At 45.7% G+C, this 12,440-nt stretch overlaps 1 protein-coding gene across 3 annotated transcripts; it reads left to right on the top strand.

The window, feature by feature from the left end:
• Window positions 1–213: 213 nt before the first annotated feature.
• Window positions 214–4,179, top strand: LOC119364494 (ATP-dependent RNA helicase SUV3L, mitochondrial-like). Of its 3 annotated transcripts, none has more exons than XR_005174953.1 (3): window positions 214–2,454; window positions 2,608–2,699; window positions 3,508–4,179. XR_005174953.1 is itself a non-coding variant. In XM_037629972.1 (2 exons), the coding sequence occupies exons 1-2, from the start codon at window positions 320–322 to the stop codon at window positions 3,557–3,559; spliced, it is 2,187 nt and encodes a 728-aa protein (XP_037485869.1). In that variant the 5' UTR covers window positions 214–319; the 3' UTR covers window positions 3,560–4,179. The 3 variants fall into 3 exon arrangements, 1 of the variants encoding a protein (XP_037485869.1); XR_005174952.1 differs by having other exon boundaries at window positions 2,608–2,718; XM_037629972.1 differs by lacking the exon at window positions 2,608–2,699.
• The last annotated feature ends 8,261 nt before the right edge of the window (window positions 4,180–12,440 follow it).

The raw sequence follows: 12,440 nt of genomic DNA, 5'->3' as shown, positions 1-12,440 counted from the left end.
GGATATCATGATTTATTCATTTTTGAAATTTTTAGATGTCTTGCTATAATCAGTAGATTCGTTTTTTTAGGGTAGACCGGTAGATGCTTTCTTTTTGAGCAAGTTATTTTAGGGTAAAATCAATCATCACATTCTCCACGCAGTCAGCGCCCCGCGACGTGGTTCGTTTGAAGCCCACCTATCTCCCCGCCGTCCGCTCCGAGCCCACTTTGGCCCAGGATCCTGATCGGGGCCGCCCGCCTGTCGCGCGCCGCCTCCCCTCTTCCCCTCTTCCACCCCATGCCGCCGGCGGCCGCCGTCTCGTAACCCAAACGGACCCATGGCCGCCGCCATCGCCGCCTCGCTTATCCGCCGCACCACCTCATCGCCGTACCGCCGCCTTCTCCTCCCCACCTTCTCCCACCTCCACCGCCCTGCCCCCCAATCTCCATCCCCATGGCTCCCATCCCAACATCGCTTCCTTTCGTCTGACGCACCCGCTGACCCTGATCGGAAGCTGCCGCCGCTGGACCCGAAGCAGCTATGGCGCGAGCTCTCCACCACCGAGCCTGCGACGGGCTCGTCGCGCCTCCCGAAGGCCACGTGGGACGACGTGGTGGCCCTCACCCGCCGCTTCGCCAAGGATCCCGCCATTGCCGACCAGGTCCTCGCGCTCTACATCCCCTCCTCAGAGTTTCCCACGTACGCTCGGCACTTCCGCCACTTCATCCCTTCGCGCCTCTCCCAAGAATCCGCCGAGCGGCTCCTTTCTCTCCCGGGCGAGGACGCGCACGCCCTCCTCCTCCCGGCCTTCGCCGAGTACTGTCTCAACTACCATGCGGATCAGTTGAGGCAGAACAAGTCCGTCATGGCTGCGGCCGACCTCACGGCGCCGCACACCTGGTACCCCTTCGCCCGGGCCATGCGCCGGCGGGTGGTGTACCATTGCGGGCCCACCAACAGCGGCAAGACGCACAACGCACTCGCACGCTTCAGCGCCGCCAAGTCCGGTGTGTACTGCAGCCCGCTCCGGCTCCTCGCCATGGAGGTATTCGACAAGGTCAATGCACTCGGTGTCTACTGCACCCTCCGCACTGGCCAGGAGATAAAGGAAGTTCCCTTCTCCAACCATGTTGCTTGCACTATTGAGATGCTGTCCACGGAGGAGCTCTACGAAGTCGCCGTGGTTGATGAGATACAGATGATGGCTGACCCTGTCAGGGGCTATGCGTGGTCACGTGCTGTTCTTGGGATCAAGGCAGATGAGATACATCTCTGTGGTGACCCTAGTGTGCTCAAGATTGTTCGTAAGGTCTGCGCAGATACTGGAGATGATTTGGAGGTGCATCAGTATGAGCGGTTCAAGCCACTTGTTGTCGAGGCCAAGTCGCTACTTGGAGACCTCAAGAATGTTCGCTCTGGTGATTGCGTTGTTGCGTTCTCACGCAGAGAGATATTTGAGGTGAAGCTGGCAATTGAGAAGTTTACGAAGCACAAGTGTTGCGTCATATATGGAGCTTTGCCACCGGAGACAAGGCGCCAGCAAGCAACATTGTTCAACGAACAGGATAATGAGTATGATGTTCTTGTAGCGAGTGATGCGGTTGGTATGGGTCTGAACCTTAACATTAGGAGGGTTGTGTTCTATAGCTTGTCCAAGTACAACGGGGACAAGATGGTACCTGTTGCTGCTTCACAGGTAAAGCAGATAGCTGGGCGTGCTGGTCGGAGGGGAAGTGTTTATCCAGATGGACTCACAACCACTTTCTTGTTGGATGATTTGGATTATTTAATTCAGTGCCTGCAACAGCCGTTTGAGGAGGCACAAAAAATTGGTCTTTTTCCTTGCTTCGAACAAGTGGAAATGTTTGCCAGTCAGTTCCCCAACCTCACTTTCTCTGACTTGTTGGATAAGTTCCGTGACAATTGCCGCATCGACAAGACATACTTCATGTGCCAGCAGGATAGTATCAAGAAGGTTGCTAATATGCTCGAGAGGGTCCAGGGTCTCTCCCTCAAGGATCGCTACAATTTTTGTTTCGCGCCAGTTAATATAAGGGATCCAAAAGCCATGTACCATCTTTTGAGATTTGCTACTCATTATAGCCAGAGCCGTCGTGTTAGCATTGCGATGGGAATGCCGAAGGGTTCGGCAAGGAATGACACTGAACTGCTGGATCTTGAGACGAAGCACCAGGTCCTGTCGATGTATTTGTGGCTGTCACACCATTTTGAGGAAGATAACTTTCCTCATGTGCAGAAAGCTGAGGAAATGGCAACAAATATTGCTGTTTTGCTTGGCAAGTCACTTGCCAAGGCATCCTGGAAGCCTGAATCAAGACAACAAGCAAAGCAGAGGCGAGAAGAAGAAGAGGAGAGTGACAGCAATGCTGAACAGGTGTCAGATGATGATGCAAAGAATGTTTCCAAAGTTGGTTATGAAAGGACGAGATCGCTTCCTAAAAAATTTCCAAGGTAATATAGCTCTAGCCCGCAGAATGTGGAGATAATTTTTTTTTCTTGTCATGTAGTAGATGTCATTTTTATTTGCTTTTCTTGTATCAAAAAAAACTTGTCTTTCTGATAAATAGAGGCTAATAATGAAGAATCCCATGCCACCTAATGCAGTTAAGTTATACTATGGAATTTATTCGGCTTCACTTTGGGTCAGAAGAAACATGAGAGAACACTATGCTTTAATTCCAAACAACAGCTGGCAAGTGAGTTTGTGAATTCTAGGTATTCCCATTCTTTATTTGTTCAAGTAACTACAATCCCAATGCCAACTTATAATAATTCAAATAATCGCAAACTCAACTTCCAGTTGGCAAAATCAATCTCTTCAAAATGGATTTGAGATAATAGTTTTAAGTTGAATTTATATTGCTTAAAACGTTAAATTGCTCCTGATCTGTATATATATTATCTAATAGTAAACTATCAAATATAACCTGAAGTTCCAAACATGTAAATCTTGGGTTGTTTCTTAGCCAACTTTCTTGTTCGCCGGCATATCACCCCATCCTGATCCTGGTATCCTCTTTGGCTGGATATTATTCTGGTTAGCTTTGTGATTTGCTTGGAGCATGTATTTCTTGAACATTTTTATGATCCTTTCATTTGAAGTTGATTTGGGCATCTTGGCAAAAAGAAAAGTGTTTATTTCTTCAAATACATGAGTTTGCCAGAATTATGTTACCAATAATCAGAATATTTTTCTCGGTATGATTTATGTGACGCTATCTTTCTTTATATGTTTTCCTCGTTTCGAGAATTGAGTTACCGAGCCATAGAGTCAAGATTTGATATACTGCAGCAGGGCTTTTCATCTTGGATGAGTGCTTCTGAAGATTATATTCAGTTACATTGCCTGATCTTTTGAGTTAAACAGAAATTTTCAAACAATTCGTAAAATTGTACTTTCTGATACAATAGTTGATTCGGGCATGTTTGAAAAGTTTGCATAGCAAAACATATTTAACTAAGATAATTCTGGATGTACTTATGATGTATTGTTTCCTCCTGAAGGACAAGACATGGTCAGCCCAGCCATAATTCTTCTTTGAACCTTCTGGCTTGATTGTGGGGTTGGCTATACCCAATTGAGTGCTAGAGAAGAACCTGTTGAGCCAAGTTGCGACGCCTCTTCAACGCCCAAATCTGGTGCTTACCTATAATAGCATGTCACAGCTATTTCTATTCTTCCAGTTTTGGCGTATGCCAGCTACGTGGTGCTGGCATGTTGCGCTGAAGCCAGCCAGAGGTGTGCCATGACATTTGCATCAACTGGCGGCTATTTTATTGGCACCAGAAGAGGTAGCTGCCGAGTAATGATGTTGTGCAATGCTAGATTGCACGCTGAATGAGGATCTTTAAGTTATCAGAAACAAACTAGTTTATCGTTGACATGCTACACCAGTATGCGGGTAATAAGCACACGTGGAGATTTACAAGGCTTTAATTGATTGTTCCTCTAAGTTGTCTTAGATGATTTAGTGTGATTGTCAAACTTGACTGTAATAATATTTAGAGAGGATAGAAGAGATGTATTATATGCCACTTTCGGGATGTTCTCACGTTGGTGCAACTGCACATTGGAGCTTTCTGGGCCCCGCTCCGATGTCAGCTGCCAAGTAGACAAAATGTGTAACTTTATTTCCACAGTGGTTGTCGTGAGTCGATGTTTCGTTTATCTCGATTTGGGATGCGAGTGACGCTCGATCAGATCCATCTTGTTTGTAGATGAGCCCTGTTAGGGTATGAGCATTCTGATCCGTCCAGGATACAGAAGTAGACGAGTGTTTTCTTGACAGAGGCAATAGTACTGGGGAGTACTGAGACATTTGGGACGAAGGAATTTACACGAGTTTTGAAGGATTCTCGTGGAAAAGTTCTTTTGTGTCTTGCATTCAACACTCTTCCAATACCTGCCAATACTTGCACTGCACATCTATATGAAGAAATCTAGTGTCACTGAAGCAAATGAGATGGTTTGTTGTAGAACTGAAAAATACTCCCTCCATCCCATATAGTTTCAAAAACGCTATTATATTACGGGAAGTGGACATTTCAATCAATACAATTTTCTTCTTTCCTGTGTTTCGAAGAGCATTCTATTCGGTGAATGCCCTCTAGCGAGCAATGTTCTTCTATTGCCCCCTTGCTCCTGCTTTAACATCTACAAGCTTTCGCGCCAGCCCGCCGCTTGTCCTCCACTCATGGAGGCCTGGTGTTACAAAGAAAAATGCTAGAGGTTACAAGTCCAAGGGACCGGAGAGAAATCAGTAGGCACGGACATCAGTATGAAAGGCACTCTCGAATGATATGCCAGATTTTGTTGCTTGGAGCTAGAGCATCTCTAGCACATCCTGCAACCGGGCAGCCCGCAAAACGCGTATAAGGGCGTCCGTAAATCATTTTTAATGTGCGGCGAGTGCTCCGGCGAAACAAATCCCGCAAACAGGCTGTAAAATTTGCATATCATCAAACAAATTACACATTTCAATGATATCAACTGGATGAAATCTTAATATAAATTCAACGTGCGAATATACAAATGGTCTAAAAAGCAAGTCACAAGACAACAATAGTCTTCATTACAAGAAATGTTCAAATTCAAATAATTATTACAACATCAAATTGTTCAAATCTCACACGAATAGAAATGCATATAAATAAGGATCTATCTCCCCCCATAGAGTTGCCACTGATGCTCAATAAGATCATGATGGAGTTGGTTGTGCGAATCACGGTTCTCGATCTTCCGGTAAGCCTCAAGAAATGCAGTGATCACATAGCTACCAACATTATTATAGTTGTACCCCAAGTCCAAATCCCTCTCATCCTTGATGATCATGTTGTGTAAAATTACACAAGCAGTCATGATGTTTCCGAGGGATTTTTTGTTCCAGAAGCGAGCAGGACCTCGAACAATGGCAAACCGAGCTTGCAACACACAAAATACCCTCTCAATATCCTTTCGGCAAGCTTCTTGTGCTTCAGCGGAAATTTTGTGCTTCTTGATTTTGGGGGTCACTAACGGTCTTTACAAATGTTGACCATGAACGATAAATACTGTCAGCAAGATAGTACCCCATGGTATAGTCATGGTCATTGACGGTATAGTTGCAAGCCGGAGCTTTGCCACTAGCTAGCTGAGCAAATAGATGAGATCGCTGCAAAACGTTGATATCACTGATAAACCCCGGCAAAGCAAAGAAGCAATGCCAAATCCATAGATCATGTGAAGCCACGACTTTAAGCACGATGGTGGGTTTACGTTTGTGGCCGGTGTATTGCCCTGCCCAAATCATCAGGCAGTTCTTCCACCTCCAATGCATGCAATCAATACTACCTAGCATGCCCGACCATCCCCTTGCTTCATTCATTGCCATGAGCTTCTTTGTGTCTTCTTCGTTTGGAGCTCAAAGGTACTCCAGGCCAAAAACCCGGATCACTGTCTTCGCAAAGACACGAACACATTTGATGGTGGTATCTTTGGCAATGCGAAGATATTCATCTGCGTAGCCTGCCGGAACACCATATCCAATCACTCTCATCGCAGCCGATATTTTTTTGATATGCACTAAAGCCAATCAAACCGGTGGCATTCCTACGCCGCGTGAAGAAACGACAATTTTGCTCGCAAGCCTCAACAATGCAGACGGAAAGTGAGCTACACATTTGATATCGCCTACGAAAGAGGTGAGCCGGATATGTCGGTACCTCGTTGAAGTAGTCTTTCATGAGCATCTTGTCGTCGAGAGCTCGGTTGCGGGGAATACATTGCCGACCAACCGTAGATCCGCGCCGCTTTTTCTTTGGCCCTGATTCAAATTCGTCGACGAGATGCAACAACACTAGGTTGTCATCATCATCGTCGAGGATCATCTCTTCTATGTATGAATCATTGGATGAAGACGACAAGGACAAACTCCAGTCCATCTAGAAAATGCACACAAAATGGCCATGAACTTCACCCGAACCTTCTCCGGGCCAAATCGAGCACGAACCCGCGGGTGTTGGACATACTGTTGCGGAACGAAGCATGAAAATCAAAAAAATTCCTAAGAACACCCAAGTTCAACCTAGGAGATGAATAGCTACGAGAGAGGAGTGAGTCTACATACCCTTGTAGACCAAAAGCATTAACGATCTAGAGACCGTGGTTGGCATAGTCGTACTCGCATCCCGATCCAATCCGATCCAAGCACTGCACATGTGACACCTCCAAGTTTAGCACACGTACGGCTCGGTGACGTCTCCTCCTCCTTGATCCAGCAAGCGTGGGAGAAGAGGTAGATGAGATTTGATCCAACATGACGGCATGGTGGTGGTGGTGACAGCGGAACTCTGGCAGGGCTTCGCCAAGCGCTACATTGACGAGAAGTGGAGGGAGAGGGAGAGGGCAGCCGCCGTGGTCAAGGGATGGGCTGCTCCTTGCTCCTCCTCTCTATTTATATAGGGGGGGACGTGGACAGCCCTTGCCCCTCCTCCAAGGGACGGGGGTGGCGGCCAAGGAGGGGTGGAGTGCCCTCCAAGCTAAGTGGAGGGCCCTCCCCTTTAGGGTTTTCCACACCAGGCGCATGCATGGGCCTTGTAGGGGCTGGTGCCCTGGCCCGTTAAGGATAGAGCGCCCTCCCTACAGCCCATGCTATTGTATGGGATGTGGTGGAACCCTTGGCGGACTTCAGGAACCCTCCGGAACCTTCTGGAAGCTTCCCACTACAATACCGAAAAAATCTGAAATTTTTTCGGAACCCTGATAACAAAATTTTCATATATAAATCTTTACCTCTGGACCATTCCGGAATTCCTCGTGTTGTTCGGGACTCCAAACAACCTCCGGACCCCAATGTTAATATCTCATTACTACCCTAGCGCTACTAAACGTTAAGCGTGCGACCCTTCGGGTTCGAGAATCATGTAGACATGATCGAGACACCTCTCTGGTCAATAACCAATAGCAGCACCTAGATACCCATATTGGTTCCTACATATTTCACGAAGATCTTTATCTGTTGAACCAAGATGTCGAGGATTCAGTTAATCTCGTATGCAATTCCCTTTGTCCGGTGATATGTTACTTGCCCGAGATTCAATCACCGGTATCTTCATACCTAGTTCAATCTCGTTACCGGCAAGTCTCTTTACTCATTTCGCAATACAAGATCTCGTAACTAAAACCATTAGTCACATGAAGCTTCTTATGATATTGTATTACCAAGAGGGCTTAAGAGATATCTCACAAATCCTTGTCTCGATCCATGCAACCAAACAGACACCTTCGGAGATACCTGTGGAGCACCTTTATGATCACCCAGTTACGAAGTGACGTTTGATAGCACACAAAGTATTCCTCCAGTATTCGGGAGTGGCATGATCTCATGGTCTAAGGAACTAATACTTGACATGAAGAAAGCTATAGCAAATAACTAAACGATCTGATGCTAAGCTTACGGTTGGGTCTGTCCATCACATCATTCTCCTAATGATCTGGTCCTGTTATAAAATGACAACTTGTTTATATGGTTAGGAAACCTTAACCATCTTTGATTAACGAGCTAGTCTAGTAGATGCTTACTAGGGACACAGTGTAGTTTATGTATTCACACACATGTATTTAAGTTTTCGATCAATATGATTCTAGCATGAATAATAAACATTTATCATGAACGGGAAATATGATAATAACCAATTTATTTTTGCCTCTAGGGCATATTTCCAACACATACCTCGCCCGAAGCAAAGCCGCGCCGTCCCTTTCTTCTCCCTGGCAGCCGAAGCAAAGTTGCACCGCCCCTTTCTTCTTCCCCGCCGACCGAACTGAAGCCGCATTGTGCTGCCCCTTTCTTCTCCCGACAGGCCGAAGTGAAGCTACGACGCCCTCTTCCTTCGACGTGTGCCGCTCACAAGCGCCGGAAGCAACCAGATCTGCAAGTTACAAGCCTGCACACCGAGCTCTGGGGCGAATCCATGGTGTCGGCTGCTACTTGTCAGCTGTGTTGGGATTTTTCCCAAAGAGGAAGGGTGAAGCAATATAGTAGCGGTCAGTATTTCCCTCAGTGAGAACCAAGGTTATCGAACCAATAGGAGAACCAAGCAAATTCTAGTAAGCAGTATCTACACACACAAGAGCAAATATTTGCACCCAACATGGACAAGAGGGTTGTCAATCCCCTTGAACTCGTTACTTGCAAAGATTAAATCTGATAGTGATAGATATATAAATTTAAAAGCAACAAAAGAGTAAAATTGCAGCAAGGTATTTTTAGTTTTAGTAATATGATTAAAGTAGACCCCGGGGTCATAGTTTTCACTAGAGGCCTCTCTCTCGAAACATAGCATACGCTAGGTAGACAAATTATAGTTGGACAATTGATAGGAAAGCGCATAGTTATGATGTTATTCATGGCAACGATCACATATATAATCATCATGTCCGTGACAAGTATACTGACTCTTACCTACATCTAGTACTATTACTCCACCAATCGACAGACTCCTGCCCGCATCTATGGTATTAAGTTCATAACAAACAGAGTAACACTTTAAGCAAGATGGCATGATGTAGACAGAATAAAACCAAGAAATATGATTAAACCCCGTCCTTTTACCCTTAATGGCAACAATACAAATATGTGCCTCGCTACCCCTTCTGTCACTGGGTGAGGACACCGCAAGATTGAATCCACTACAAACCACCTCTCCCGCTAAAGATAAATCAATCTAGTTGGCCAAACCAAAACGATAGATCGGAGATAAATATAAAGCTATAATAATCATGCATAATAAAGTTCAGAAAAGACCAAATTACTTTCAATGAATAATCTGAACATAAACCGACAATTCGTAGGATCCCAACAAACAATCCGCAAAAGAAGATTACATCGGATAGAACTCCAAGGAGAAGACTGTATTGAAGATCAAAGAGAGAGAAGAGTCCTCTAGCTACTAGCTATGGGCCTGTAGGTCTATGGTAAACTACTCACACATCATCAGAAGGGCAGCAAGGTTGATGCAGAAGCCCTCCGTGATTGATTCCCCCTCCGGCAATACCGGAAAAGGCCTCTAGATGGGATCGTGGAAGAACAGAAACTTGCAACAGCGGGAAAAATTGTTTCGGGTGGCTTTCTGTTGGTTTTGGGATTTATGAGAATTTATAGAAGTGGAATTAGGTCAAATGGAGCTACGTGGGTCTCACAAGCTCAAGTGGCGCCCCCTGGGCACGTGTCGTGTGAGCTTGTGGCTCTCTAGTATCTCTCCTAGCCTCCTCCCTAAGCTTCTAGGGTCCCTTCTGGTCCACAAAATATCACTGTAAAGTTTCTTCGTGTTTGGACTCTGTCGTGGTTTTAGCACGACAGTTGTCCTAGTGTGAGGGCTTAGACTTGAGGCCATTGCAAACGGTGATTAACTTGTCCGAGTTGAGCGGGTCGAAGAACATGAGTACCCAGGTTTGGCCCCTCACGGTGGAGGTAAAAACCTACTCCTGCTTTTATGCTTATTGCTTGAGCATCGATTACAAGGGAGCGGATTCACTTGACCTAGCTATCGATTGATTGTAACTTGCCCTATTCTGTGCTAGCGACTCGCCTTTATATATAGGTCGAGGCCTCTGGCTTACAAGAGTCCTGGCCGTAACATAACCCGTGACCAAGTCTGTCTCTAAGTCGCCTTGCCTTCTTTGACAAGACACCGTATGGCGGCTTGCACCTCCAGCCCACCTGCTGCCTTCTGGCTTCAGATCCTAAGCCGGCCCATCTTGTGAGCCACCCTTCCGGTCCTGCGTCTTGATCGCTCTGGCCCATCCGTGATCCAGCTCCAAGAGTCGCCAGTAATTTAACCCAGCCTTCACAGGGCGGGTTATACCGTGGGCTTATATCCCCAACACTAGGCCCCAGATTGATTTGAACTTGTTCATGCCAATTTCAGTCCATCCATCTTGCCATTCTTCCTTCTTAGTCTCAATCTCAGCCTAAAACACTTCACAACCAGCCATGTAAAATGATGATGTCACTTTCACAAATTTGGGGAGTCTTTCATGATGTCATAGCGAATCTCGTGCATATCCACTTATCCCAAAAACCGAGGTGTCTTTTTGTTCCAAAAGTTACTATGTCTCCTCGATTTTTGGGCCTGCCATTTACTGTTACCCCCCTAGAAATACACACGAGGGGTTCTCTTCATTTTTTACTTCATCTCCTCCGCTTCTTCTTCTTCGTTTCGAAGCTGTCTACGATCGGAGCTCCGCCGCACTCGTCGACCTTCGCCAACCTCCTCGCTCGGGACCACAACGCTGCTCTGCCTTCACAGGAGTTCAACGACGCATTTCTGCTCTCGGCCACTGCACCAGGTACTTGAATCTCCGTTCCTTAGATTCACATTATCTCGTCGGAGTTCATCTGTTCTTTCCCATAATATTCTGAGTAGATTTTGTATTTGATCTGAGGTGGCCATAGAAATATTGCGGTAACAAATTCAACACCGGTCTTGCATTTGAATAAGATATGCTTCCTCTAGAATCCATGAACACTTCATTAGTAGCTCCGCTGCTACCATTAGGTTTAGCAATTATTTTCTTTTTTCAAACTGCCGGTAGATCCAAAATTGTAGTTAATTTAGTGGAAACTTGTTTATACCACACTTAGCAAAAAACTTTAGCAATCCCCAATTTTTAGCTAACTCACCTTCGTACCTTGGGAGGCTTATCCTCTTATCTTAACGGGCTCAGGTATTTACAAACTGCCTCTGTTGCTAAACCGGAGTCGATTCACCATGTTAAGGTGACTTATTCATTATGTTATTTTATTCATATCACTAAAGTAACGAGTCATTATTTCTTGAGTAACCCGCTATTTATATTTCTGCAGCCTTCCATTGTATTTAGCGACTTAATATGTCAAAATCCACCACTTGCAATTGGGTGCCTTCCCAAGTATTTGAACAAATCCTTAAGGATTACCAAGACCAAGGTCTTCTGGTGCATCAAGAAGAAATTGGTTGGCGAGCCGGCCAAGAGGGATGATGTTCCTCGACCCGGTGAAGGAGAAGTTGTGGTATTTACTGACCATATCCTTAGAGGTTTTACTCTGCCCAGGTCAAAATTCTTTCGAGACATCTTGAACTATTTCAACCTTCAACCTCAAGACTTGGGCCCAAACTCCATATCCAATATCTGCCACTTTCAAATCTTCTGTGAAGCATATCTGCAAATGGAGCCCACTGTCGCTCTCTTCAAAGAATTTTTCTATATGAACCACCAAACTGAATCTGCGGATGGCCCGAGCTTAGAACTTGGTGGAGTCTCAATCCAGAGACGCAGAGATGGCTGTTTTCCTTCAGCCACCCTGCCAAGTCACCCTAAGGGATGGGTCAGGACTTGGTTCTATTGCAAGAATACCGCCCCAACTAATGAGAACCCTTTGCTGAGTTACAGAGTTAACCGCCTTCCTATGGATTTTAATCCGCCAAGCAAGATTATTCCAGAGGAGCATGCTGAAGCCCTCCCAGCTTATTAAAAAATAAGAGCCTTGCTAGCCAATGGGTTAATAGGGGCTGATCTAGCGCGATGCTGGGTTGCATGGAAAATCCTCCCTTTAAGCCGCCGACCCGGCTTAACGTATGAATACTCAGGCGAGCCGAATGGTCCTCAGCGGTACAACTCTGATAATTTCACCACTAATGAAGTCAAACAAAACTGTCAAGAGTCTGCTCGGCGAGACTCAAGAAAGCTGTAACAAGACGGGTCTGTTGCCGTTCTACAAGCTTAACCCGACCCCTCCTGTAAGCATTCTTTTATATCCGGCTTATAAATCTTTATATTACATTGTACTTTAACTTTCTAACCCTTCTTATTTATGCAGCCCGACTCTGCCTTTTGGAACAGGAAAAGGAAAACTCAGGCGGCCAAAATCAAGACTGCACCATCCCAGAGAAAGAGCAACACTGCCACTATGACTGAA

Source organism: Triticum dicoccoides, chromosome 2B (genome assembly GCF_002162155.2).
Source record: "Triticum dicoccoides isolate Atlit2015 ecotype Zavitan chromosome 2B, WEW_v2.0, whole genome shotgun sequence".
In the NCBI taxonomy this organism is placed as follows: Eukaryota; Viridiplantae; Streptophyta; class Magnoliopsida; order Poales; family Poaceae; genus Triticum; species Triticum dicoccoides.
This window is presented reverse-complemented; position numbering and strand designations above follow the sequence as displayed.

Excerpts from the sequence above, each read along its gene's own strand:
- LOC119364494 (XM_037629972.1), top strand. The coding sequence starts at position 320 with ATGGCCGCCGCCATCGCCGCCTCGCTTATCCGCCGCACCACCTCATCG. Across the intron at positions 2,455-3,507 it reads CTTCCTAAAAAATTTCCAAG|GACAAGACATGGTCAGCCCA; the intron begins GTAATATAGCTC and ends TTCCTCCTGAAG.